The sequence below is a fragment of the Ischnura elegans genome, chromosome 10 (assembly GCF_921293095.1).
Source record: "Ischnura elegans chromosome 10, ioIscEleg1.1, whole genome shotgun sequence".
Lineage (NCBI taxonomy): Eukaryota > Metazoa > Arthropoda > Insecta > Odonata > Coenagrionidae > Ischnura > Ischnura elegans.
In genome coordinates this window covers 91659539-91687195 of record NC_060255.1, presented here as the reverse complement: position 1 = coordinate 91687195, position 27657 = coordinate 91659539, and the positions used below count along the sequence as shown (strand labels likewise).

Here is a 27657-nt window from a genome sequence, read left to right as displayed (position 1 = left end):
ACCAATCTTATCTCAGTTGTAGATTACCCTTACCCGCGAAGCAATCGGAATTTTTCCGATAAGAGCAGGCTGACGATGTCGCCGCATTTCTCTCCACCCACTTGCAAATTTTAAGAATGGCCAGTTGCCCACTTCACCCCGATATCAAAATTTATACCTTCATAGCTGATGGCTGAAGCTCTTCATTTTCACATTCCAGTCTTCTACTGAGCTCCTGGGTTAAAAAAGAAGAAAAAATAAATAACTACTAAAACTAACCCAAATTCATCTCTTAGAGCTTACCTTGTTTCACGTAATCCCGTCTTGCTGTTACAGATGGTAGGTCAGAAATATTGTAGGCATACATTCTCCGATCACTCAGTGCTTCGATGTTATTAAAGTTGATGCGGACGGGTGAGGATACAGCTCATTGCTAACTAAGCCACAGGTGCGAGAATTTCACAAATCCAGGCTATAGGGATTATCTCTTTTCCTAGTGCCACCTTGGTTTACGAGGATTTTATGGGCGGTTTCCGGTTCACCCAGATTTGAACCGGGTACCCTTAGACCGGTAACCTGGCCCTCTTTCACGTAGGCAGGAGCTCAAACATTATTATCAACCATATTGAAATAAAAATGTAGAAACTATTTGTTGTCTATTAAAAGTGAATATAATTCCATGGCATGGCAACTGAAAAAATTTAGAAAATTAAGGAAGAAAAATATACCTTCTGAATATTAATGTAGGATCAATTCTGAAAGTATAAGTGTTTATAAATGGTAAGCCAAGATGCGCAAGCATTAAAGAAGAACGTTTCCTAAAAATAAAGTGGAAATATTATGGAATATTAAGTGGAAAATTTTTGTTATTGTTACAAATAGAATACAGATTAAATATGGCTACATCACCCCAAAAGTCAATCTCCCATGGTTGCCAGCCACAAGTTAACATTATTTTCTTTTCTTTTTTCTTCACACAGTAAGAAGGAGGTATTCCTGCACTTGGTGAGAAACTGAAGGTAGTTGGAAATGAAATACTGCAACACCGGAGTCATGAATAGGCTCCGGATTTGCCCTGGCGGGATCAAATGTACTGTTACTGGTTTGGAAGCCGATTCTACGAAAAGATTCCACCAACGGTTAATCGGTCAAGTGCAACTGAATAGCCGAAAAAAATTGGTTTAGAATCAACATGAGTAAATAAGTAACCCTGCGTGTAATAAATGAGGTTTTATTTACCCACAGTGAGAACTTTTATGAAAAGAATTTTATATTCACTCCTTCAAAAGAATAGTTCACTCGACAAATAGTCATTGTTTTACCCAATTGATGATAGGTTCATCAGTTCATAAACTAGTAACATGGAAGCATCAGCAGCTCTTTCCACACAATTTCGATAGCTAAAATTATAGATCATCTGCATTTGAAGGATCACTTTTAATACCACATAAACACTATCTCTTCACATAAAAACTCTCCGCCTAACCGAAATACTGAGTCATTCGAGTAGACACCAATAATTCTTGTGCAGACATGGTAAAATAATTCTACAGTTAAAGTTAAAATAGCTTTCTATATAACGATCCAATACTTAGATGCCATATCCTCACGATGGGAGGAACGAGAACACTTGAGGATATTTATTTTTTGAATGAGATTAAATAAAGAAATAATACCGCACATAGCCGCTCTTCCCATGTTTCATGACGACGAGATAGCTAAAGAGGAGATTTTTCTAAAAAATTAAATAGACCATCTTCGCAGAGTGTGAAATATTTCGGTGGTTAGCCTTTAAGACTACAACTTTGTACAATTCAGATGGAGGTTGCATTTAATACAAACAACACCAAGTTTTCAAGTAATTTTAACGTTATAAAATTGAAATGTGTCCGTTAATTTCGGCCGGGAAGTCCTGAAGATGTTATCATCATGGGAATGGAAAGTAGATACATTAGTAGAAAGTAGAAATAAATACTATGAAATAGATAGAAACAAGGAAGAATGGATCAATTGGAATTAATAGACAGAACATATGCGTTTAATATTTCGGGCCTGCCGAATGAATATGATGGCGATGATATTTAATGAATTGCCATTAAAAAAATCCCTGAACCAATGATCCTAGCATGGACCTCTATTATTCCTCACAGTCTACTACGCTATACGGGATCCTGAATTTTAATGGCTTTTTTGGTGTAACCTTTTTACTGCGATACAGTTGGACACATAAATTCACGTCCCTGAATCGACAAAATTAATTAGGCAATGAGAAGACACTCAATTTGTAAAATACGATCAATGTCTGTGACTCCGTTGCATTCCACATGAAACTCCTTTCTCTTGATACAAGAAAAAATACACGTTCATCACGTGCATCCAAATAGAATACATTCCTTTCTACAACATTAAAAAACACATTATTCTTGATGCAAGAAAAATAAAACACACTGAAGCACACATAAAATGTGCTGAAATTAAGACAGTTTTTTTAACACGCATAAAAAACTATGCAAAATGCCCTCAACAGAAGGTGAAAAGATACTGCGCTTTACCGGGGAATTAATTAATGTTGGGGAAATTTTTTAAAGATTTCAACCGGGCAAGATAGGCCATGAATATTGGCGTAGTACTTGCTTGCAAATCCCTTTATTTTTCCTCATGGTTTACTCTTCCTCGGCCGGTTACGGTGAATAGTGTCACTATTCTCAGTAGGTAAATACCGTAGAATGGGGTGACTTAGTGACTGGTGGGGTGACTTGGTGACAAGGGGTCCATTTTTCGTACTTTAAATCTTGCGTCGCGACCGCTCGTCTAATGGTTTTCTGGCTTAACTTTTTTACAGCGATACAGTTAGACGCAGAAATTCAAGTTCCGGAATCGACAAAATTAATTGGGCAATAGAAGACACTTAATTTGTAAAATACGATCAGCTCCATCAATGAAGTAAATGTGTCTTTCACTCCCTTACTCTCGGCATTAAACTCCTTTCTCACCACGTGGGGTTATTTTGTAACAAACGTTTTCCCTTTTTATAACTGTTCATATTAAAAATACAGACTTTTAAAGACGTAATCTTTTAAAGGGAGGTTGAAGCTATCTTAGGACGTCATCCGTTTCAGTTTACGTTATAAATTGATCGGTGTATGAGTGAAAACGTGCAAGTCTTGTCACAAAGTCATACTACGGTACATGAAGGACGCTCTCGTTTTATTAACTTTTTTGAGAATGGCGATTGTCCGCGAAAACTGGATTGAGAACAAATAAGTCACTTAAAGTAAAAAGTTAGTTCCTCCTGCCATCCCGGCGAATAGTCCTAGAATCCCTGAATCGATATGAAAATATTTTAAATATGGTTGGTTCGATAATTCTTTCGGTTCCGATTCCGGTACTTGGTTCTAAATCAATCGAATCATTTTCATTGTATTATTTTCAGAAGATAATTAATAATATGGACAACGAATGATTTTTCTTATTGTACACCAAAAATTAGCAATAATATTGCATAAAGTTATCAAACAAATGATTGATTTCATAAACTCTAGCGATAATTAAGAATTTTCAATGTAAATTATCCTTGTAAAAAAGTTTCAAATTGAAGTTGTAGAAAATTGGTGACTATTATTTACGGCTTGGTTTCTTATTCCAGTTCTTATTTCAAGACCTGGTGAAAACGAGGAACGAGCCGATAATTAAATGGCCAAATTCAACTTATTCAACAATAATTGTTAATCTTTATACAAAATGTATACTGAGTTACTATCCTCGAGAAAGTTTCAGATTGATTTTTGAGCATATTTGTTCCGAATCATTACGGATTTATTATGATTCCGGTTCTTAGCTCATGAACCGGTAAAACTGATAACCGAAAAACCGAGTCGTCTGAAATAGTTAAGGCCCTTTAAACGCCGCTAGTCTTGGACCATCAAACCCGGTTGAACTCCCGACAAAATTTATCCCGCATTCAAGAAGTCGTCTCACACTACGACCCATTTATCGTAATCTCACAGTCGATACTCTTACTGCTGTCCCTTTGCGTTTCACTCGAACTCATCCCGTTGCTGGAGTTACTTTTTCTCCTGTGCGACGACACTAACAATATGTTCCCGTCACCTCCCACGGGTTGCTTCGAGCTCCTGTGCCTTCTCGACCTGCCGTGGTGCCTCTTCATGTGGTGGTGGTGGTGATGATGGTGCCTCGGATGCCTCACTCCAAGCTCATCCAATTGTTGCAGTGGTGTATTGTTGGGGGAGGCGACCAGCGCGGCCTCCTCTTCAAGAAGGCGGGGAACTGACATGCTGGCGGCCGTTGGCGGCATGGAAGACGCGGTCGCTTTCTTCCGCGATGCCGTGCGGTTGAGTATGCTCACGTTGGTAGCCGTGCTTCTCCTCGTGGATCCCTCGCGGCTGAAATTTACTGAGCTGGAAAAACGAGAACCACGTTAGAACATTTGAGCACGAATTATAACACAGGCCAACAAAAAATTTTGTTTGAAAACTTTTTTTTATTTTAATACCTGATCTTTGTAGATTTTTATGTGCCGAATCCAAACCTGGCCTTAGGTTTTTTGTATCACCCATAGTTTCCAAGCAATATGTATTTAATATTTAGTATAATACCCCCATACAGTATACAGGGAAATCAATGAAACACTGTGTTATATCATAAAATTGTTTGTATTTACTACAGCGTGATAATACAGGGTTCACTTGTCAACTGGAATTGGTCTACATTTTCTTTCCCTTTCTACACTTTCTTTCTTTTTCTTTTTTTCCTTTAAGGTTCTTGTGTAGCTTTTTCTGCGATGAATCGCTCGCTGAACTTCTCAGTGAAGTACCAACTTTAATCCCTCATTATCTTCGTTCATTAGACCTACTTTTTCAATTTTATTATAACTATAAAAAAAGCTGTAAAATTCTAAAAAAATTGCTTGATTTCATAAATTTAACAGTAAAATGTGAATAAATGGTGGGTGATACAACTTTAGAACCATCATATTTGGATTCAGCAAATTTTAAAACATAAGAATAAGGCATTTTCAGTAAAAAAAGATGTTTCATTATTGGCCTGAGTAATTAATTATTAACTCATTTATTGCTCTAGGAGTTTTAGCTCCTTTGGAACATAGAATTCGTTAAAGTGGTAAGCAGTACAATTAACATAGTAAACTGGAATTAACATAGTAAAACTGGAAAAGAATAATTTCTTTTTCTAACAGATGAATATCAAACATACCAAGAAATAAATAGCACAACCTTAAAAAAGGAAATTTAGCTTAACAAATGAAACAAGAACTAGATTACTACTTCCAACACAGCACTAGGTATTAATCACATTAATGAGCAGATAAATGATTATTAAATTACATGATCAGTGAATCAATTTATGTGAATCAGTGAATCAGATGAATCAATTTATGATTACATGATGCGTTCATGGGTAGCAAGAAAGTAGGCGGGTGACAATCCTTTTCTTAAATATTTCCTGTGATGCACTGTCTTTTATCTGTTTCGGCAAATCGTTCCACAGCTTTGATGGGATACACAAACAACTTCCCCAATGGAAGATTGTTTTGGATAACTCAGGTCAGGGTTTGGAATTCCAATTATATGTATCTAGGATGCTTCACGGATGAAAATGAGAAAGAGAGGTGAAACTTCGCAGTCACCATAAATTTAAAATTGGGGGAGCACCAAGTAGAACTCCCGGAAAATTGGCACTAGCGAATAAACAATTCAAATCTGAGTAGTTGATAATTTCACGTATCAATTTTTTCCTTCCGTGAATATTGTAAAGTTAACTTTTAACATAATTTCGCTTCTCAGTCCTGCAAGATAATTTAGAAACTATTGGTCTTCCCTAAATGCAAATGTTTAGACGATCAAAACCTAAATTATGTCGTAAATACGTTTGTTACCTCTACATAAATTAAGGCTATGAAAATATTAACCACTTACAAGTGACAGATCTGGTGGAAAACACTAAATCATTGCCATGCCATTAATGTATAGCCGTCATTGTAGTCAAGCCATCAACTGAAACACACAAAGAAATTCATAAAGTGAAAAAGTACTTACTTAAACCCTGTTGATCTGTAGCTACTCTTGTGACCACTTGGCCTCCATAGATGAAATGCTCCGTATATTAAAGGGTTGACAAGACTGTTTGACATCCCGAAAAAGAAAATACCCGACTGCAAGTCTTCACTTAACTGAAAATCCAAGCAAAGAAGACAAGTCAATTAAAGCAACCAACCAACATCCGATACTAAAATACTCAATTAAACTACTAGGAAGCTGCATGCTACACTAGCGTGATCAGTGTAGACGTTTGTGACAGTGAAACTGTGTAAAACTATGTAAATGTGTTTTTTATGCCGTTGCAAGAGTGAAGCCGAAATATGAAGTAGTTTTTGTTTAAACACCTAGGCTTCCTTTGGTTAAAATAGGGTACTAGGCACTACAAAAATCAATACATTAATTTCAAATAAAACAGGGTTGATGGGTTAAAGAAACAGCAACTTAAAAAAAGTTTTTATCGATAATTGGTAAGTTTTATACACTAAATATTTCTACATACAACTAAATATGTGCTGAGATTCGCTACACAGGGGCTCACATGTCTCAAGCCCGAAGACCATCATATGCAGATACTCAATTACATGCATACAAAATGAATCAATGGGTGGCTAAGATATTTTACGATCACGATATAACCATCAAAGTCCTTGACCCTCACGATTCCAGTGCTAATAATTTAAACATTGACCGTGCCTCACCAACTCACCTGATATAGTATAGTATAGTAGATAGAGGAAACTTTATAAATGCTTTACGTTGCATGAGAGTTTTTTCCGAGATAACTTCAACGAACAAGGTATTTGAACAGATTCCAGATGGAGAAAAATTAAATAAAGCAGTTCTTACTGCCTCATTAATATTAATTTTCTTGTTATTCTTGGCGGAATTTGATCCCTAGGTTGAGGAGCATATTTGTAGAACAGTATTACGATATTACCATGGTCCATGCACTAGCACATGCGCACATTTTCCACAGCTTTTAGTAGCCTATAGTTGCCATAAAAATAAATAAGTTAAATTAACAGTGGACACCGTTTTCGAAAACATTTCTAAGTGCGTATATGGAACTAATACTTTCTCACTCACGATTCATGGAAATGCGTGGTAAAAATTCCTAATGAGGAATTCCACTGAAAATGGATGATTATGCGATAAACAAATATCCTTCGTGCTGAAAATAACAATGAAAGCAATTCTTCTCTAACCTGCGTATTATTAGTAAAACTCCAATTTGAAAATTGTCTATGAATCTTGCGGTCCAAACGGCCCATCGCCATGTTGGCTGATCGTGACGTCAGAGTCCAGTAAAAAATACGTTTACGTGATGCCAGTAGAGAGCAGACTATTTGTCCCAGTCTTAGTAAAAGCTATGTATCTCTCTGTACAATTTATTTTTTTATATGTCAATATCATCATCAGTCATGTGAAATATTTATCCTGAATAATTGACAGGTTTAAAGAATGTATGCATACTGGAAGATGCAGCACAGTCTTGACAAATAGCGCTTATTACTTTTTCATCATCCTTATCCACAGTATTAGAAAATTACTAATTTAATCTACCTTCAGAATGCTCCCAGAATGCGTCTTTTCGAAGTCGGAGTCAACCATTGCGCAATGCACGCACTGTAAACATACTAAACTATTCACAACTTTTTCCACACACCCTTAAAGTTATGAATGAGTATCATCGTAGATGTTTATCATCGTCGTTACTGTTTTGTTATTGCCATGGAGCGAATCTGCTTACTCGCATTCTGACGTCACAGAGCGTTCTTGTAGCGCGAAAGAATTTAGTAATTTTTGCGAACTTTGAAGCTCTCTATCAACAAGAGTATTGAGAATTATGAGGTCACATTTCGCATTCGTTAATAAATTTAATCAATTTATCTAGACATGTAAAAAAATTACCTTTTTAATTTAATGAGAGCACCCCATTATGATTAAAATATACGCTCGCATGACGCGATTTATTGTCACCAAAACACTTAAATTTGTTGAAGTGACAGCAAAAAAACTAGTGCAGAAATACATTTGAGGAAATTCGGAATGGATTTCTATTAGCAATATCTAATTTAATCAGCATTGCGCTCTCATATATGCCTGTAAAACTTTTTACTAGCTATTTCGATGATAATTCGCGCCTACGGCCGTCTAAATTTTTCCTTTTAAATATTTTGGTGATGCATTCATAAAACAGTTTTCTCTGAACGATAGTGGCCACGTGGGTGGTAACGGGGTCAAATCTAATGTGACTTATTGTCTACCAGAAAAAAAAGTCGGTGGATTTTCAGGAAAAGCATAGTTTTGTATGGAGGAAAGTTAAAATCATCACTTCAATGTCCTTCTATATTTACTTTTGTAAAAATTGCAACTTATTCAAGACTGAGCGTTCATCTCGAAATTCTAATTTGCATCCGTCTGTTTCAGCAAGTGGGATTATATCTACCAGCTCAAAAAGAAATTAATAAATGGGTTCTGTTGATGAAAAAACTTTTTGCAGCATATTTGTGACAACTTAAAACGAAGCAGTGCGCATTTTTTCATCAAGATGCTCATTTTCCAGCGCAGTGGGGTATAGCCACATGGCTACGGTAGACGGAAATGGGTCAAAAGAAGACGGACTTGAAACAGCAAACACTCACTCTCTTTCCCGGGTTGAGGAACATGAAGATGATCATCATGGTGTAGTATGGTGTCCACCAGACGACGAACGCGACCACGATGACCACGGAGATGCGCAGGGACTTGATCTTGGCGCGGCGCATGAGGCGACAGCGGTTGACGTCGGTGGGGTGGGAGCGGGGTCCGCGGCCCCTCTTCTCCTCCGCCCCCGACTGCCTCACCCCCACCGGCCCCCGACCCCCGCCCCTCGCACCCCCCAACTGCTGCTGCTCCTCCGTGCCAACCTCCGCCTTGAACACCTTCTCACTCCCTGAAATAAAAAAATAGAATATAAGACAACTGACTAACACTGCGCGAACAGAGGACATCTTGTCCACTAGCAGTGTGAAACCAGAAGGTAATTATAATATTTTCAAAAAATATTAAGGCGATGTTAAATAGCGCAAACAACAATGCTTAAATAATAAAGGTTTTCCAACAATGCTGGGACAAGCTTGCCATACTGCTTACTGTTTTGCTGTTATTAGAGTAAATAAAACATGAATAAATTAACTGGAATTATAAATTTGCTTTTACCAGCGCGTAATATACGAAGTTAACGCAAATCGAGGTTTAAGTAACTATCCGATGGAGCATATCCAAAATTTAATGGCATGAAAACGATGAATGAGGATAACTTCATTGTAAATTGATAAGCACTGTCACAAATGCAGTAGAATTAAATTAAAGAGTAAGTCCGAGGCCATCTTTAACTTACCGTGGGGCCAATATATGGGAAACACCAGAAAATGGCAACGTGTCCTAAGTTTTCAAATAGATCGCAACGCTGTAAGTAGCATGCAATTCACAAATTTTCCGCAATTGACGTAGTTAGGCGAGTGTAATTTTGTGACGCCAATTTTCAAAATAATTTACATGCACCGCAGAAATCATATGAGGTAAAAAAAAACTCGGAAGGGGGGGAAAACATCGCGATAACCGCATTTTAACCGCGGGTGACTTCTCTTTGCAACGAATATTGTTTTACCCAAGCCACAAAGGTACAGAAATGCCTGGAATGTGATAAAGTGCGATTTTCTCCAGCAAAAAAAAGAGGTGGCCGAGTCTAGATTTATCCCAAAGCAATGAAGCTCTCTTCATAGCTATTCATTATCTAATCTATAGAAGTGGGTACACAATAACTCCACGGCAAGAATAGGTGATCAGATCTCCACGTTCTTATCCTTGCTCATACCTTATGTATATGAAAAAAGAGATGTTAAGGTATTTCCAGAGACGGTCTACATATCCGTGAAAGGAGTCCAGAATGGTGAACTAATTATTTTCAGAACAACAAGTATACACTTGTCACTTTAGAACACACTTCTGCTGTATAATTACTTTATGCTAAAAAAATCAATCATAATGAACGATATAAAAATTCATTGATTGCAAGGAACATTGTCATAAATCTAATAGGTACGCCATACTTTCTTTTTTTCATTCCCTCGAAATATACCGACCACAAATGAGCTTTTTTAGTGTCGCAGACGCAAAATTTAGTTTTTTTTTTAACGTTAGCTAAAAGTAGAAGAAAGTAACATTTTGCTCGTAATTTACCGATTTAATATGGATGCGGTTGCAATCGGATGAGGGTTATACAACGAGGTAATACCTGAATGATAACCTCGTCATGATTTAGGCATTAGTCCGGACAGAAATCCGATATTGATCCGCCATGGACAATGCCCCGGCACGATTAATCACCAAATCCCGTATGTTATCACTACAACTCAACGTAAGCGTTTTCAGGCGTAGGGAACACAGGAAAAAAACAGCTAAAAGCAATGTTTCCAGAAATTTAATGACTCCAGAATAAATGTGGAGATCAAATTAGTTGGAAAAATTAAACCTTTATTGATTTTTGCTACGAAATAATAACTATTGTGAGGGACTACTCTTTGAATCACACATTAAGGTCGAATGCCACACAAGGAGCGCATATGATTTTGGAATTACAAATTCGCAAAACTTGTGTATCTCAACATAGTAGGAGTGAGTGGAACCAGTGGAATATTTGTCATAGCGGCTGCCTATAAGGAAATTCCAAGAATTTCAGTCCTATCCCAACTAAATTCTAGTTGAGCTCGAGGAACTCAAATGTCAATCGACTATTTTTTCCATTGCAGAAAATAGTTGAGGCCTATTTACCATCACGCAATATATTTTAAGTATGTCTAGCTTAATAGCAATTTATTTTTCCTTAAGAATGCAAAACTTGAAAGGTTTTCAAACATTTTTTGGGCAATTTATGCGTGACATTAATGAGGCGAATCAACAAAGGGGCACCGAAAGTTTATGGTAATTATATGACAAGACCTCGAAAAAGAATTGCTCGGAGTTAGCTTCTGAAAGTATCTTCTGCGACTTGATTGCTAAACTCCCCAAAATCTCTCTCTTCATGTCACAGCTAAGTTGTGGGTGAACATACTTAACTAAGTGAGAATCAATAACTGCATAACCCCAATGAACCTTGAAATCTTCACTGCCAATGACTCAATTCAGTTACACTTCTCAGAAAGTCTTTCTCCGTTGTTCACGATTATTACTGCATCAGTTGAACTCAAAACATCAACACTCACTTAATGAAATCAAATTGATGATTTAGTGAGAGAAGGAAATCCTGAAAATTTCAATGATAACCCTAAAACAAAATAAGTTGACTTGCCCATCAAATCAATAATAGGAACAAATGCAAGTTCAGGACAAAAAAAACGATATGGATAGCTGTTCACTAAGATTTAATGTTTTTTTTTCCTTAAGGAGGAAAAAACCTACTAATTATGCAGATGACGAATTGCGGGTTAAAGAAGCAGGTCAGTTTGAAATGTGATTCCGTCAACCATCAATTTCAAGTAGAAAAGAGGAAGGAAAAGCAAACGAAGCTAAATGCCTTCGGATTAAAGGTAAAGAAAGCAGAAAATAGTCGAATATATATTTTCTCCAAAACCTTGTGATTTAAAAGGGAGTCATTTATGTATGTAACAAACCTAGTTGGTCTCTAAATTAAAATGTGAAGGATTACTACCAATTTCTATTGCTCCACAGTGTGCATGTTCCCAAATTATGCTCGAAATTATCCTCTGTCGCATAAAAGTCTTTCCAATTGAAATGTACAATTTTTCACAAAAAATACATGAAGTACAGAAAATAAATATCAAGCTAGTACCATGCAGAGAACTTGATCTTCAACTTTGTGAGTGGCATTCAACTACTCACAGTATTAACACAGTGGAAACATATTTGGACGTCACTTTGAAGCCGCAAAGTGATACTTCACCTTGAAAGTGGTATAATGTCTATAACACCCGCAGTATTTTCTTCAATTCTGAAAGAGTGAATTTAAAATATCAGTGCGTAAAACGTTTGTTTTCACCGTATTGTTGACAGAACCCCAAGTTTTGCGTCTGACTCTGAAACGTACCCTTTTCCCTCAGCCGGCAGCCTTACGAGAATGAAGAAATTAGGGGCCAGCATCCACGCATTTCTCTTCCTTTCCACAAACCTAGCTTATCATTTCCCGTCCTTCACACCGTGTAGTACCTCCCTCAACGATGTCACGTTCCCCGCATCCGTGAGCCATAAATTTTAGGCAAAACCCACGGCATATCTTTCCCCGTTTCCAAGCCGGTGTGATGCGCACAGGGTTTCAACACAACCCTCTCGGCAATCCTTCCACCACCCAGCATCCGCTGGACCTTTGGAGCGACGTACGTGACCCAAGCCACGCAGATTCAACAGCCGAGAGAGTCATGACTCCAGATCTCCGCACTTTTTCCGCCTTCCCTCCTGAATGGCGAAACTTCTCTCATACCTTTTAGTTATCTTCTCCGCTTCAACTATCCCCTACCAAATCCTCAGAGCCTACCGTAACTTTTAACTCAACGTCTGAGAACTTACGAGATACTGTACGGAAAGTGAAGGGTGTTAGAAATTGTCCAATCAGGAACCGTTACCGAAAATCATGACATCAAAACGCAGTACAAAACTAAGAGTTTGGAAAAAAGGAGGATTGATTGTTCTAGCTGAGAAGAAGTAACAATAATTTAGAAAAATTACGCAGGTGACCATAATCATACGCGTTTTGATAACAGGCAATAACATGTGCTAATCAACGCAAAAATCAAAAAGGAAAACACCTCCGTTTCTACAGGAAAATTCTAAAACTGTGAATGGCTGCTTTCTGCGAAAAGGTTCTCTCTCGCGTCTGTTCATCTCAGGCGACGAGATGTTTCGAAAACGTTGCAATTTGCTTTAGCGTCGCAGACGCGGGAGAGAAGCTGAAAGCAGCGAACTCATCGACACCACTCCGCGGAAGCCTTCATTCCAAATTCTAAATCTTTTCATAAGACACATGTAACCAGGAACCTTTGCCAAAAATTCTGCATTGATTAATGAAGAATCGGTCTTGTGTGTTCACTTAACATTCCAATCTTTAAAAATCAAGGAAAATTCCAAATTATTGAAACTGCTTCTTGAAATCTTCCGCTTTGCCGAAAACATTTCCAAAGGTATTCCAATTTTTTCGTGCTCCATTACATTTACATTATTAACGCATTGTTAGAATTAAGAGATATAAAAGATAAATTAAGTCGTTTTAAATGAAACTATAGAGTACTTAACGTTAATATTTCAATGAATGAATTTCGGGAGATTCAAACTACCTAGTTAAAAGCCGCAGTAGCAGTAAGTTCAACATAAATTCTGAAATTAAACAGATACGGTATTTGATGATATTTTCCGCGGCAAGCTCCTAAACAATCCCCCAATGTAGCCACTCACTCAGTGCTTCAACCTGAAGGTTGGTTTCCGTAGGTGAGGCTATAGATCGATCTGAAAAGAGCCTACGGCGTCAAATACGCATGCGTGACAACCCTGTTTTTCGGCAGCTGTGGTTAAAACAAGAGAACTGTATAGAGGAGGCTCAATTCCATCTCATTGAAATATTAATTCTGTTGCTACTTCGGTCACATTTTGGCCGGTTTTCAAAAATGTCCGCGGCGCGGTGATAAGTGCAATGCGATCCACATTTTTCCAATATTTTGCAGTATAATGTTACTTGATAATACTTACAGCGAATAGCATTTAGCTTTTATGAACTTGATGGATCATATCATTATATACATTTCGATCAACACCCTTAATTATTTCTCATTTCTCCGAGAAACTCGGAAGAATTTTCCCGTCTGCCACGAGAGTGGCGACTTTTGTAAACCAATTTACATGTGCGATGGTTGACAACACATTCAGACCGACATAATGGTCCTCTTTTTTAATATTTCCGCGAGAGATTAACGGGCTCCATGGAAACGTTTTCTAGTTAAGTTCTAGACCGCATAATTCGCTTGCGATTTTTATATCACTCTACAAGTTACAGCACTCGTAGCAGAATAATATAACAGAATGCAGTTTCATCTCACATTTTTAAAAGGTATTCCAGACTATTCGTTTTCGTTCAGTGCTCAGGTTACAAGTCTTAACCTTTTTCTTTTCAGCGAGTATGTCTTATCTCCTCCACTCCCTATTGCATACCCTCGTTTTTCTCAAGGTAATTCCGACGAATAGCATTAAACTTTTATGAATTTGAAAGATTAAATCGTTATCTGTATGAATGAATGAATTTATTACTCCAAACTTAAATGCACACATTTTTTAACAACACAAATAAAATTAGCTTTGGGTAGCTTCAATGGTAATAAAAACAGCATGGAAGCAACCTTCCTTTAAAATTAAATACGAAACAAGCCAGAAAACAAAGAAAATATATATAATATTCTGAAACATCATCATTATGAATCCGTTACGTGACAAAACAAACAATGAGAAAACAAATCTGAAGGGATAAATACATGAGCATACAAGATATTTTTTAAATACATGGTCGTTTGAAAACTTAAAATAAACAAAGAACAAAGTATAAATTATGGACAAATTATACAATTTATATGGACAAATATAAATTACGGTCAACGCCCTTAATTATACCTTATTCTCCGAGAAACTCGGATCATTTTGTCCTTCAGCGGCACGAGTGGCGACTTTTGTAAACCCAATTAAATGCGTGGTGGTTGAAAACACACTTAGAGGCCGACTTTAAGATCCTCTTTTTTTTAATTTTGGTGGGTTATATTATCCATTTTCCACTTTTTCTGCTACTTTTTTTAATTTTCTTGAGTGCACACCCACTCATATTCCTAATCGTGGGCGAGGGAAACCGTAATAAAATCTCCGCCCACGCAAGCTGAGAGTCTAGGCAAACGCTTTCACGAACCTTTCCCCACTTTCTCCCTCGCACAACCATAACGTACGTGACCGCAAGGACAGGGCTATCAACTCCGAGGCGAACTCCATTCTCTGGTCGGCGAGTTGGAGCGTTTGCTTTGCCGCAAAACAGAGGCGCGAAAACAATTGAATGGGGACAGCAGTACTATGAGACCATAACGCTTAGAGTAGAGGCGTTACCCTTCAAGACCGTGGTTTCACTATTCCCTGGAGGCGTATCTAGTTCCCTCCACTCCATTCCTAGGCCATATGACCTCTGTGGGAGTCTAAACGTGAAGAAAGAGAAGCGGGATTCCACCCAAGTCTAATTAAGTGGCTGAATTTAAGTTGCACTCAGAGGTAGTGGTGATTATAAGGGGGACGCTGAGGGCCTGGAACAACAAAATGGGGCAAAGTTTTAGCTTGAAGTTTTAATTTACGCCTACATACTAACCCGCAAGCTGCTTCAAAAGGCATGGGTGTTAGTACACCAGCCGTTTAAACATAAAAAGGAAATGTTCTGACTAAATTAAGCCTATCATTCATTAAAGCCCTTTATCGTGCGGGGGAAAAACGAATTATCCTACCTATCCGTTCGGCAGAATATTTCTCATAATTTTTTCGTTTCTGTCGGACTGTGGTGGTCATTATTTTTGGATTTCATTTTCGGACACCCCATCAACACATTTCAATTGATGCAAAAACATATCATGTAAAATATTATTTCAATTGGATAACGGGATGACTCAAATCGTATTCAACGAGGTCCCAAGTTCGAGTCCCGCATGGATCGGTTGCCCCTTCCAGGACATGGATGTGAGTGATCTTCTGTTTTTTATTGTTTATTATCCCGAGTAAAGGCCTAATTGTGCTATTTTCGGGGGTATTTGAGATAAATAAAAAATAATTATAATGAAGTCGCGAATTTTGGTATTTTATGGCTATTTTTCGGACATGAATGGTGATAAAAAGGCGCTGGTCAACTGATTTTCTCTGGTAAAGGAAGACTCATTGGACATTTGACATGCTTCACTTAAAATATTTTCCAATCATGACCGGCGGTTATCGAGATACGCCCCCAAGAGTGTGGTGGTGCCACCCCAAGTGGCACCACCTCGCGACAATGCTCTAAGCTCCAAAGGCTGTCGCTTCATTCGCCATTCTAAGTCCTATTCTTTCGTCGAAATGTATTGCTATGCTTTATTTTCTTGATTCCATGGAATTCGAACTGAGTACGGAGAAGAGTTGATTTCTACCACCATGTCCGCCTAAGATCTATGACATTACTTCTTATCCACAATCATTCCGTGACTCAACCCGAAGGTTGGTTTCGTTAGGTGAGGGTAGAGCTCGCCCCGGAATACGAAATTTATACGTTCAGAGTGTAGGGGCAAGTTCCTTTACCTGGACCACCTCGCACTTCGAGGATTTTTATTTGGGGCGTGAGAAGTCTTCACCCGAGGTTTGAACCCGGGATACCTCGATCTACAGCCAAGTACTCTATCCACTAGACTACCACGCTTCCCTTCTTACTCATATGCAAGTAGGATTTTACTTACAAATTTTTTTGTCTCTCCATTTCTTTTAAAATAAAATATCATTAAGTGTCCCTATTGAGAATCAGCCAACAAAACTTTCATTGATTGAAAGTCCTTTTTAACTTTTATTGATGCAGAAACCTAGCATTAAGCCTAGCCTCCTCCTAAGATATCATACATACACGCTACTGCGATGAGGACATATTAGTTCGCAAACGCCTAGTAACTGTGAAGTAAAATCTTATGCTTTCCCGGCGAATATATTCGAAAAAGGCTATTCGGGCTTCCAGCCGGGCGGTCTCCCTCCATTCTGCCGACGTTTTGGAACACGAGTCGGGTTCCGTCACCAGGGCTATTCAGGGAGACCACCCGGCTGGAAGCCCGAATAGCCTTTTTCGCCTAGTAACTGTATTTACATAATTCCATGGATGACTACTCATGTGTGTTTGGCAGCTGGTGACCCTTGAAAAAGCATTATCTACGCCACTACATTAAGATTTCAGGCGTGATGAAGTAAAATGTATGAAGTATTATACATAAGTAAAAGCAATATTTCCACTGGCATTCTTTAAATTTTAACATTTTGTTTTGTTCTTAAAAGGACTTAACAAACACAGTTATCGCCGAAGATGAATCGCCAAATCAGCTAAAAATATCTTCTAGAAGCGAAGTCTTTGATACATTTTATGTCCACTATAGATACCAACATATCAATATATCAGAGTAAGGTAATATGCGTAAATAAATTCAGAGGTAAGGAAAGAAAGGGATAGGAACATATAATAGAAAAAGGACGAGGACAACGGTGCTGTGGTAGGTGGAAAAAGCCAGAAATCAGAGGGTAAAATGCTACCCGACTGGGACCCTGCACCCGGATAGAGCACCCGGCCGGCAACCGGGAGGTTCTGGGTTCGTGTCCCAGTCACCATTTTTACCCTCTGATTTCTAGCTTTTTCCATCTACCACAGCACCGTTGTCCTCGTCCTTTTTCTAATATATGTTCCTACCCCTTTCTTTCCTTACCTCTGAATTTATTTGAACGTCTACGCTTAAGGCGTCGTGTAAATGAATAAAGTATCAAACCCGAAATTTTGAAAGCAAAGCATTGACTTATTTTCTCCATTTTATCGTCCCTACTATCACTACTTGATCTTGTACGCGACAAAGGAGGGACGCGCTGGTGGCCAGCAGTTCATCCCCGGGCCACCCACGTCAAAGAGGAGAGAACCTCGTGGATGATGCAGGATGAGGGTAAGAAGAGGGGTCACTTGAACAAACAGGGCTCCCTTTATCGCCAAAGGCGCACTTAAGTTCTGTGTACGCAGCGAAAGACCGTGAAAATGTTATGCCGAAGACGACGAAGGACGTGCAGCGTAGACTATCGCTTTCGGAAACGTCAACACTCATAATACCTCCACTTTTCCCCGACCGATCGGACAGCCCTTCCACGCCATCATCAAGAAAAACAGCTTCCTGCGTTGAGAATGGAGAGCGTGGACATCGAGGAACTTAGCGAGCATGAACACTCGGAAAACACAGCTTTTGCCATATTATATTTGGCATTTTATATTTGGCCTTTCGCATGAATTACCATGGAAAATATTCATGCATCCTACGCTTAGGAGGAAAGTTATTGCAATGAGAAGACAAAGAGGATGCGTATCTTTTATTTATAGATAATATTAGAAAATTGAAATATTAGGATACTATGTGAAAATGAGAATATTCTCTCATAATTTATTAGTATCTAAAGTTATGAGTTCACAAAAAAATTATAAATCCCAATTAAATTTATTATAACTCGATGAGTATCCAAATAAAGCGTAGACTTGGCTTACGCTCATAAAAAATGTGCTATTATCCTACAACTGTTTGATACATGATCAGTCATCTAATCAAAATAGATTATGACCAGGATACAAGGTACAGCGTATAATATATACACAACATCCACTATTCAAATTCATAATCCCTTAAATAGACGGAAAAATAAAGCAGTTTTCAATTTTCAACGTTATAGGTACTAATTTGTATCCTAAATTTGGCTTTTGGGAAATATAAATTATAACTTCAGATGAGCGAGAAAAAAACAGTATGAGCAAAATTTCATATTCTTCGGGGAATCATTTATATTTTCGGCCAACTTTACAACGGCTAACTAATGGCTAAGAAGGCATTCGGATTCGTTGAAGGCAAAAATAAATGTTATGAAGGATCTAAGGTTTTCCCGGCGAATAGACAGGAGGAAGAGTTTTCGGGTTTCCAGCCGGGTCCAAGGGTTTTTCTGCTTCGACGTTTTGAAGGCTAAGTCTGCCATCGTCTTCAGGGTGGAGGACCGAAATATTCAAGATTTGAATCAATAGCCCTTAAAGTAGATAGAAAAATAGAAATAGAAATGCTTATGATTTTATGGATTTACTGATAGTAATCAAGATTCGCAGGCTTACAGAGGACCGGCGAAAGTGTACGTAAATCTACGACTACCTTAAGAAAAATCCCTCACCATAACAGGAAATAGAACAAGAAATAAAATTCACCCTGAAGACGATGGCAGACTTAGCCTTCGAAACGTCGGTGCAGAAAAACCCTTGGACCCGGCTGGAAACCCGAGAACTCTTCCTCAAAAAAATAAATGTTTTCAAACTTGGCTATGAAAATCGTAAACTCGAGCCCGTTGGTGCTACCGTTCCACTCGAGACCAACGGTTTAAAGAAAGAAATGCATTTTTGCAAGCAAGGAAAACAGATTTTTCCGTCAAACCCAACTAGGTAAAATGTATTGTATTGAATCCAAACTATGGTGTTTTGCAACAAAAGAGCTGACCTGTACTCTTTATTCTACTTGTAATCAGCCCGTGATAAATGCGCTATTAAATGAACAACGTTGCCATTCGATGTATACGATATATACACATTAAACGTTCAAGATTTGAATCAATAGCCCTTAAAGGAGATAGAAAAATTGAACAGATTCCCATTTCCAGAATAATATTAATTAACATCCTCCATTTTTTAGGGAAATGTGCTTTTTTACTTCAGATTCATAATCAGTGACCTGAAAAAAAGGAAACAAAAAATTTCTACTTGAGGAATAATTATATTTTTGGCTAAATTTTCCCCACGTAAGCACACTATGCCTCCTCCATATCCCACCCTGAAAAATACCTTTGGAGATATTCTGATTAATTGAAGACCCATGAATATTTCAAAGTTGGCTATAAAAATTGTAAACACGATCTCACTGGTGCAATCCTTACACGTGAGACAGTCATTTTTTTTCGAAAATAATTGCAATACTCAGTGCTTCAATATGAAGATATATGGAGATATAATTCACCCAAGACTTTGCCATAGATGTAATTGTTTAAGGAAGATTTACTAGTTTCTCACAAGCAAAACTTGAGCTCTGATTGAACTCTACGGCCTCAAAGATGCAGAAAAGGAAGATACTCAAATGGTCATATAATTCTGAATTGAATAGGGTATTTTCCTTCATCAAAGAAAACGAAATGCATCGATTGCTATTCGTTACCCACCATTAGGGTTTTCATAATATACATACTATTTGGTTTTAGAAATCCCAGTTTAAACAAATGTCAATGATCAATTTTAACCTCATTTGAAAAAGGCCAGATTGGCGCCAATGCGATGCCACTCCACGTGACGTCACAGGGACCTAGTTTCTATACGAGTAGATAGTAGTTTTACATCGTCTGAGATTACCAAAGCATGCATGAGGCACAGAGCTCAGGGAAGCATGTCTCAATAATCACCTATTAAAACTGCCCATGGTCGGAAAGTTTTCTTCGTTTGATAAGGTATTAAATATCCTTATTTAAGCCAAGCGCTACCTGCTAGTAGGGTACTCTGCTACCTGGTAGCAGCCTCCGACGTATCAGTGCTCAAAGCCTCGCCCCAAGGTTACCTCATTTGCGGCAGCGGGAACCAGAACGACGTCACACGGAGTTTTCCCGGCATTCATACTTACCCGTCGCGTTTTCGCGCGCTTGAAAATTTTCACTTTTCATTTAATCGCGAAAAATAAATATCGTCATTTAAAAATCTAAAAGCGTGAAATACGTTCTCTAGGAGTAATAATTTTTCGATATAGGCAATAAAAAAATAATAGGAAACCACCCTATCATGCGGCCATATGAGCATCTTCCTTTTCTACATAGTTTCTCACGGTTAACCTGGGATATGCTAACCTTTAGGATGTTTCAATGAGCTTAACCAGTGATTATTATATGGGACTCTCAACGTTCTAGAGGCCAATGCCTTAAGCTTTCGCGGTTGTTTGTGCAGCATAAATTCATGCTGATGTTAACCGCAAGACTGGGGGTGCGAAGGCAGATTTAAAGTTGGGATACCGGGTTCTCTATTCGTTCTCCTCTGTGTGGGAGTGGTGTTCAATTCGTCACAGGGGGGCAGGCAGTGGAACGGTTACCTCATTTGCATCTCAACCCGCGTTGCAGCATTTCGCGTGGGGTTTGGAGCCTAAGGGTGCAGCCGAAATGGAACATGGGAAGCGTGGATTGCTGTGAGTGCCCCTTGGGGAGGAACGTCAAAGGGATAGATGAGAAGAGTGGGTTCGTGTTTAAAAGGTTTTTCCAGCTGCTTCACTATCTCTCTCTCTCCAATGTTCCACTGAAATTTTCCCTTTCGTCGCCTTTTCCCATTGGTTTTCAATCCTCTCTGGTACCCTACTGGACAGTCGAAAAAAAAACACCTGTCACCGGATAGGAAGTGGTTTGGTGCTTCCATCTGTCACCGCTGGAGGTCTCAACCACATTCGAAATCGTGAAGAACGGTTTGACTGGGCCCTGAACATAGAAAAGTGTCCATATATCGCGAACTGAGGATATTATTAGGTGCGCAACTAAATTCCCGCTGTTTTTTGAACGATAATACAACTTTATCGTGAAAAAATGCATATAAATGAACCATTCAAAGTATTGTCCATCGCTAGCTACAACGTTTCCCTATCATTGCGGCAGCGGCCAATACCGTAACAGTAAAAGTGTTCATTATTTGAGGCTACCCACGAATCATGCCATTTTTTGGCGACTTCATATGAGCGCCAAATGCAGATGAGCCAGACCATGTGCCATATAACTGAACAAGTAATAATCGAGAGGCGTAATATCTGGGGAATACCGCGGGGGGGGGGGAGGGGCAGGAATTCCCATTTGAGCGTTTACAGGTAGGTTTTAACGAGTTTTGCAACGCGGGGTCGAGCGGTATCTTGCCGTAGAATCACTTAGAATCATAAGAAATCCAAGTTCCTTGCTTTTTCATAAATCCCAACGCATTCAATCGCTTGGAATTGGATTGGTGGGTAACTCCTACTGCATCAGCAAGCTCTTCTTGAGTTTGGTACTCATCTTCATCGAGCAATGCCTCCAATTCAGCGTCTTCGAAGGTTTTTGGTCTTCCTTCATGACAACATTGGAATGACCGTCTTTGAAGCAATCGCGGTACGTTGATTTCTTCGAATGAAATAAGAAAACAAACACCCCCCGCAAATGACGGTTACCTGGCACAAACTCGGACATTTTCATGCAAGAATAAGGATATGACGCATAGAAAACTCGCCATTGTTGTCAAGCGGTTTGTTTACCAAATGTCTAAGCTTGGTTAGTGACGTTTCCGATACATCAAAATCGACCAGTAATCAGTGCTAGAGCCATCTGTTAACAAACAGTGGGAACTTAGTGGCGCACCTAATATATTCCATAATTGGAAAATGAACGGACTGCCCTCCTTACCTGTGTCCAGGAAGTTTATATAAATGCCATTATATCTTCTTAATTTTACTTTGAAGCAGAGGAGAATGAATAATAAACGTTATTCACTTCCCCTTTAATATGTTTAGGTAACAAAATAACTCAAACTTACTCACACAGTGATTTAACCAGAAGATTGGTCGAGAGAAGCAACTATTTACAAGAATATAACGATTTCATCCCTGCTCCGTTTTTTACTCCTCGAATCCAGGAAGGAGTAGTCTTCCTTGGTTTTTCCTGTGAGAGTACTAGGTGTGATTCACTCATCCATATCCTGAGTAGTGGAAAACCTACTCAGGGGGGACTCAAACCCCCGACCCAAGGATTAGCAGGTGAGGACTCTACCCTGCCATCAATGGGGTGGACTAAGATAAGTGATTTATGGAAATAACCCAGGGCTAAGCCACAGGGGTAAGAATTTCACAAATTTCGGAAAGTTTTTCCGGACTACTTCTAACTTTTTGAAAGTATCCTTAACCTCCACCGGGATGTAACCCTAGGATTCTCAACCAGGGATAGCAAGTGAAACGAAACGAAAGTCGAAATCAGCAAAATTTCAGCATTTTCATTCCCGGGAGCGAAATGAAGAAATGAAAGGAAACGGATTTAAACCTGGGGAACTAAACTCAGGGTCGAAACGAAATCGGAATCAAAACTACTTTGGGTCGTGACTAAACTAAAACTCTGGGACGAAATGAAAGACAGATGATGCTTCGTACCGGAGGGAACACGTGCTTTACCTTCAAACAGTTTAGTTTCGAATCACATACCTTGTTAATAATGGAATCTTTACAGGAGCGTAGATCGAAGTATAGGCTTAACTTACTTAGGAAATTCGAAGAAGATATTTTCTCAGACGACATGAATCACATCCTTCATTAACCATCGTACTATAGTAGACGTGACCATGGGAATAAAATAAAAGAATAGACTGCAAATCAGAGATATTTAAAATGTCATTCTTCCCTCGTACTATTAAGGATAGCAACGTTGTCTCAATTGATAGGATTAATGGCGTCGCTCGCTAGGATCACTCATTGCATGTTTTTTTCATAGTTCTAACCTTGCATGTATTTTCTTTAGGAATTACTAACCATTACCTAGTTTTTTTATGAATAAGCATGAATATTTTGCTAGTATGCGTAATATTTCTATGACCGTGCGGTGTGCATGTATCGGTCCTCTTGCATGCTGCATGTTGGTGATTTGTCACTCCCTGCCAAACACCCTAGAGGTGGCTCTCAGGGTATCATGCAGATGTAGATGTGGAAATATAATACTGCAAAATATTGGAAAAAAGTGGATCTAATTGCACTCATCACCACGCCGCGGACATTTTCGAAAACCGATTAAAATGCGACCGAAGAGATAACATTTACAAACCATCAATGGGATGGAATTGGGCCTCCCCAATGCAGTTCCCATGGATAAAAACCGTCCCCATTGACATCAAATACCAAGATCGGAAAGGATGGTTTTTGATACTGACAGCTCAAAGACTTTATCAGCAAAGATAACAATCTGCCTCAATGTCTTTCGGTAACAGCTGCGTACGGTATCATCATGTCCGCCAGCTCTCGGAGCTATTATAAAACGTATCATCACGATGTTAGGGTATGTGATGATCACGCTTATATGATGCTTCCTCTAATGGTCCTCAGAAGCTTGGTCGACTACAACCCATGTGTTGAGACTATATATAGCGTATCCGACCGAAAGATATCCTTATCATATTGAGAAATTAAGAAATTCTCATCCCGCTGAGAATGTTAAAAAAAAACCGGCGACATATTCGGAGAAAGTTTTTAATCCTTCATCCTGTTTATTAGAAACATAAATGAGACCGAAAAAAAAAGAAGTTTATTTCGGTCTTGGGATAATTCACCATCGGTCAAAAAACTTAATACTACATAGATAAAATACTAACCAAATATATGGTGCAATCAATGGTGACTTATTTTCAGAGGTAAAGATGATATGATAAAATTTATAGAAAAGTTTTTATATCATTGAAGAGTAAAATAAAGTCGATATAAAGAAATAAAAACTTCATTTATTAAGCCATCCGGTCAAAAATATCCCAATCTTCTATCTTGATTGAAAGTACTTTTAAAATAAAAAAAAATTAAACCACTCCCTTGTCCCAGTTGCTTAGCATTATGGATTAAAAGAAATAGGAGGTACTCTGAGGGCTGATTACAACAAAATAATTGGAACCAAAACCTTCTTATTGAAGTAATACGTAAATGTACTCAGTAGAGTGGTGTAGTGGTGTCGGAATCAACTAATACATAATAGAGTAAGTAGATCGTTGACAAAATTCACTAACTCATTCTTCACTGTGTGATATTCGATTATAAGGTTTCTTTGATATTTCTCACTACCTCATGCCACTACTAAATTACATAAAGCGAGCCGGGTTTAGATGAGTAGACATCATCTTCTAGCGTGAATTATGATATATTTATCTCCTTTTTACCTAGTTACCTAACTATAAGGGAGAGATGAATTTCAAAAAGTACGCCAGAATAGGGGAAAAGGATGGGTAAAGATATTCGTTTATCAGGCATTTGTCATAGAATTTGCCATAAGCCTTGCGGAATTTGTCTCAAGGTAAATGATGAGCCAATTTCATTCATTTCCACTCAGATCATCAAGCTTAACTAAACGAGAGCTTTGAGCGAGTATCAGCAATACGATTGCGTAATTTCAACGATTTTTATATAAATTTTTTCAGAAAATTATAATCGCACATTTTCGTCCAAAATAGATTACTCAATGTCCTTAAAAATCCAGAGTATTATATAAAATGTCGAAATGGCTGGATACTCAAGAAAAACCGTTTTCATGGTAACTGCAAAGTACATCCAAAAACATTTTTGCGTTGCCAAGTAACTAAGTAGATCAGTAACTAATGAGTTGTAACCCCATGTTTATGGCCAAAAATTGCTTAAAATTGTAACCCCCGCAACCTCCTGAATCATTGCAGATTCATACTGAAACACCCTGAGTATGAACCTTTCACGATAACTCCGCGGCAAAAAACGCTGCGCTTTTGTTTCTTGTCTGAAACGTCGGGCGGGATATCAGGGGATCGATGCTTGGGTCTGTGCCACGCGTCAAAAGCCGACGCCGTGCAACAGGCAGGCAACATGATGAATGGCTCGGGCACTGGTTGCTCCGCTTACTGCCTCTAATAGTGGACTGCCCCAGATATTCGCGGGTGAGTGGCCTGCAGGATAAAATCCGTCCTTATAAGCAGCGTGCACTTGGCATGCAATGCCTCAAGCATACTCGGAATATGAGCCTTCCTCGAGGAGAATCAGTGCTCCAATGCTATTCGAAACACTTGAGAGGAAACATAACTTCCTCTCAACTGGTATTTTTTGGTGACGAATTACTTACGTATTGCTTATTCTATCATCTTAAATTTTTCAGGGTAAGTAAGATATTCCCCGGTAAACATTTGACTATAACTCAAGTACAGTAGATTCCGTTTAATGGGTCCACTGGTTACTTGGGGCACCCGCTTAATTGGGGCAGGCCTTGAAGAACAGAATCCAATAGAGGAATATCCCAGAGTATTCTCCGCTTAATTGGGACAGTATGCCGCTTCATTGGGCCATGAGTCGGCGACATAGACTATACTCGCGACGAAGTTAAAATTTTTGTTTTCAGAATACTATTTTGTATATTTTTCTCCTTTGATTTACTCTTATTTTTCCACAAATGTTCCTATTCTTACCCTTTTTTAAAATTTCTTGTTGTTATACTATCCGCAAGAGGATAGGACCTTTCTTTAATAGGACTTAGTAAAATACATTCATTCAGTGTCGCCCGAGGCAGTGAAAAATATTTTTGACTAAATTGTTATAATTCTTAAAAATTCATAATAAATTACATAAACTCGCTGATTTATTAATCAAATTAATATTTTAATAAACTTATGTTGCATTATAAACATTCTTTAGTTTTCTTTCTGTCATTTCAACGTTTGTTTATGCCCATGTACAGGATAGTTCGCCTAATTGGGACAGCCGCTTAATTGGGGCAAAGTGCCCGATATGTCACAATTAACCGGAATCTACTGTATAAAAAAATTACGCTTGACAATATGATTTCATGGTGAAATGCAAAATTTTCAACATTTGAGATACAGACAAATTTCAACATATGAAGAAACATTTGTTGCTTCTCCGACGAATAGATTGCGTGAAGAGTTCTCGGACTCGGTTTTTCTCGGAGTTCTCAGCGGATTCTCGACAGGGATAGCGAGTAAAACGAAACGATAATGTTTCATTTCGACCCGGAGTGAAACGATAATACGTAGCTTAAGTTTAGTTTCCTTCCTGCACGAAATTAAAATCACCAGGGAGTTTAGTTTTCACCCGGGACGAAACTTCACTCCAGGGAACGACACAAAAGTAATCCAAAATCCGCTGCACATAGTTCAGTTTCGATCCAAGGAGTTGAGTGGAGGGGAAAAAGAGGGAATAGTTTCGACCCATTACGTCTGACATACATGTAGATGTTAAATAAAATTTGGCATGCGTGTTGAGAGGTTAAAACCTTGAGCTTAAAAATCGACTGGCCGGTTTGCGTTCATCTTTCTCCTGTTAGTGGTAAACATAGAAGTGCCCCTTGCATCTAATGGTGGTAGGCATAACCTCTACTTCATTCAACCATAGTTAGTACTCGGTGTGTGGGTTGGAACTAAAGCTTTCGAAGGTGAAGCAAGTTTCGACCCGAAGTAATTTTGACTCCGATTTCGTTTTGTGGCTGAGTTTAGCTGCCCGGGATTAAATCCATTTCGTTTCTACGTCGATTCCGGAAACAAAACTATTGAAATTTTACTGGTTTGACTCTCGTTTAGTTTGCGGAGTCGACTCATAACCCTGAGGACGATGACCGAGTCGGACATCGAAACGTTGCGGAAAATGTAGTTCCTCACCCGGTGATAATCCCCATAAGCCTTCACGCAATAAACTCATGAAAGTTATGTATCAGTTGAGTGATATAATTGTCCAAGGTCGTTCTCTTGAGTGAGTAATGAATGAGAATGATTGCATAAAATGATTGGGTAGGAATGGGAGAGCATTGGCTGGCTTTGGCATTCCATCTCATCTTTGCCTTAACTTGAACAATCCTTAGGTATAACTATTCCCTTTCCTTGCTTACTAAAGAGTACGGTCTTGGGAAATTATTTTACACGAGAAAATGTTGACCAGAGTCAATTTAATATTCCCTGAAATTTTAAAGACAAAAGTACAAGTTTCGTTAATGTTATTTGTCGCCAAAATGTCCGATCGAATGGGATTGTTCACTGATTCTTAAATAGGAATCAGTTTAATTA

The 27657-nt window shown here is 38.5% G+C and overlaps 1 protein-coding gene across 1 annotated transcript in view; it reads right to left on the bottom strand.

Moving 5' to 3' along the window:
* Positions 1 to 1202: 1202 nt before the first annotated feature.
* LOC124167076 (gonadotropin-releasing hormone II receptor-like) overlaps positions 1203 to 27657 on the bottom strand; it is a 244156-nt gene continuing 217701 nt past the window's right edge. Inside the window, exons 3-6 of the mRNA XM_046544869.1 lie at positions 8966 to 8991; positions 8702 to 8875; positions 6054 to 6187; positions 1203 to 4397 (exon numbers count right to left, since the gene is read on the bottom strand). Coding sequence (XP_046400825.1) covers positions 3959 to 4397; positions 6054 to 6187; positions 8702 to 8875; positions 8966 to 8991 — 773 coding nt within the window. The 3' untranslated portion in view covers positions 1203 to 3958. The remainder of the gene's footprint in view (positions 4398 to 6053; positions 6188 to 8701; positions 8876 to 8965; positions 8992 to 27657) is intronic.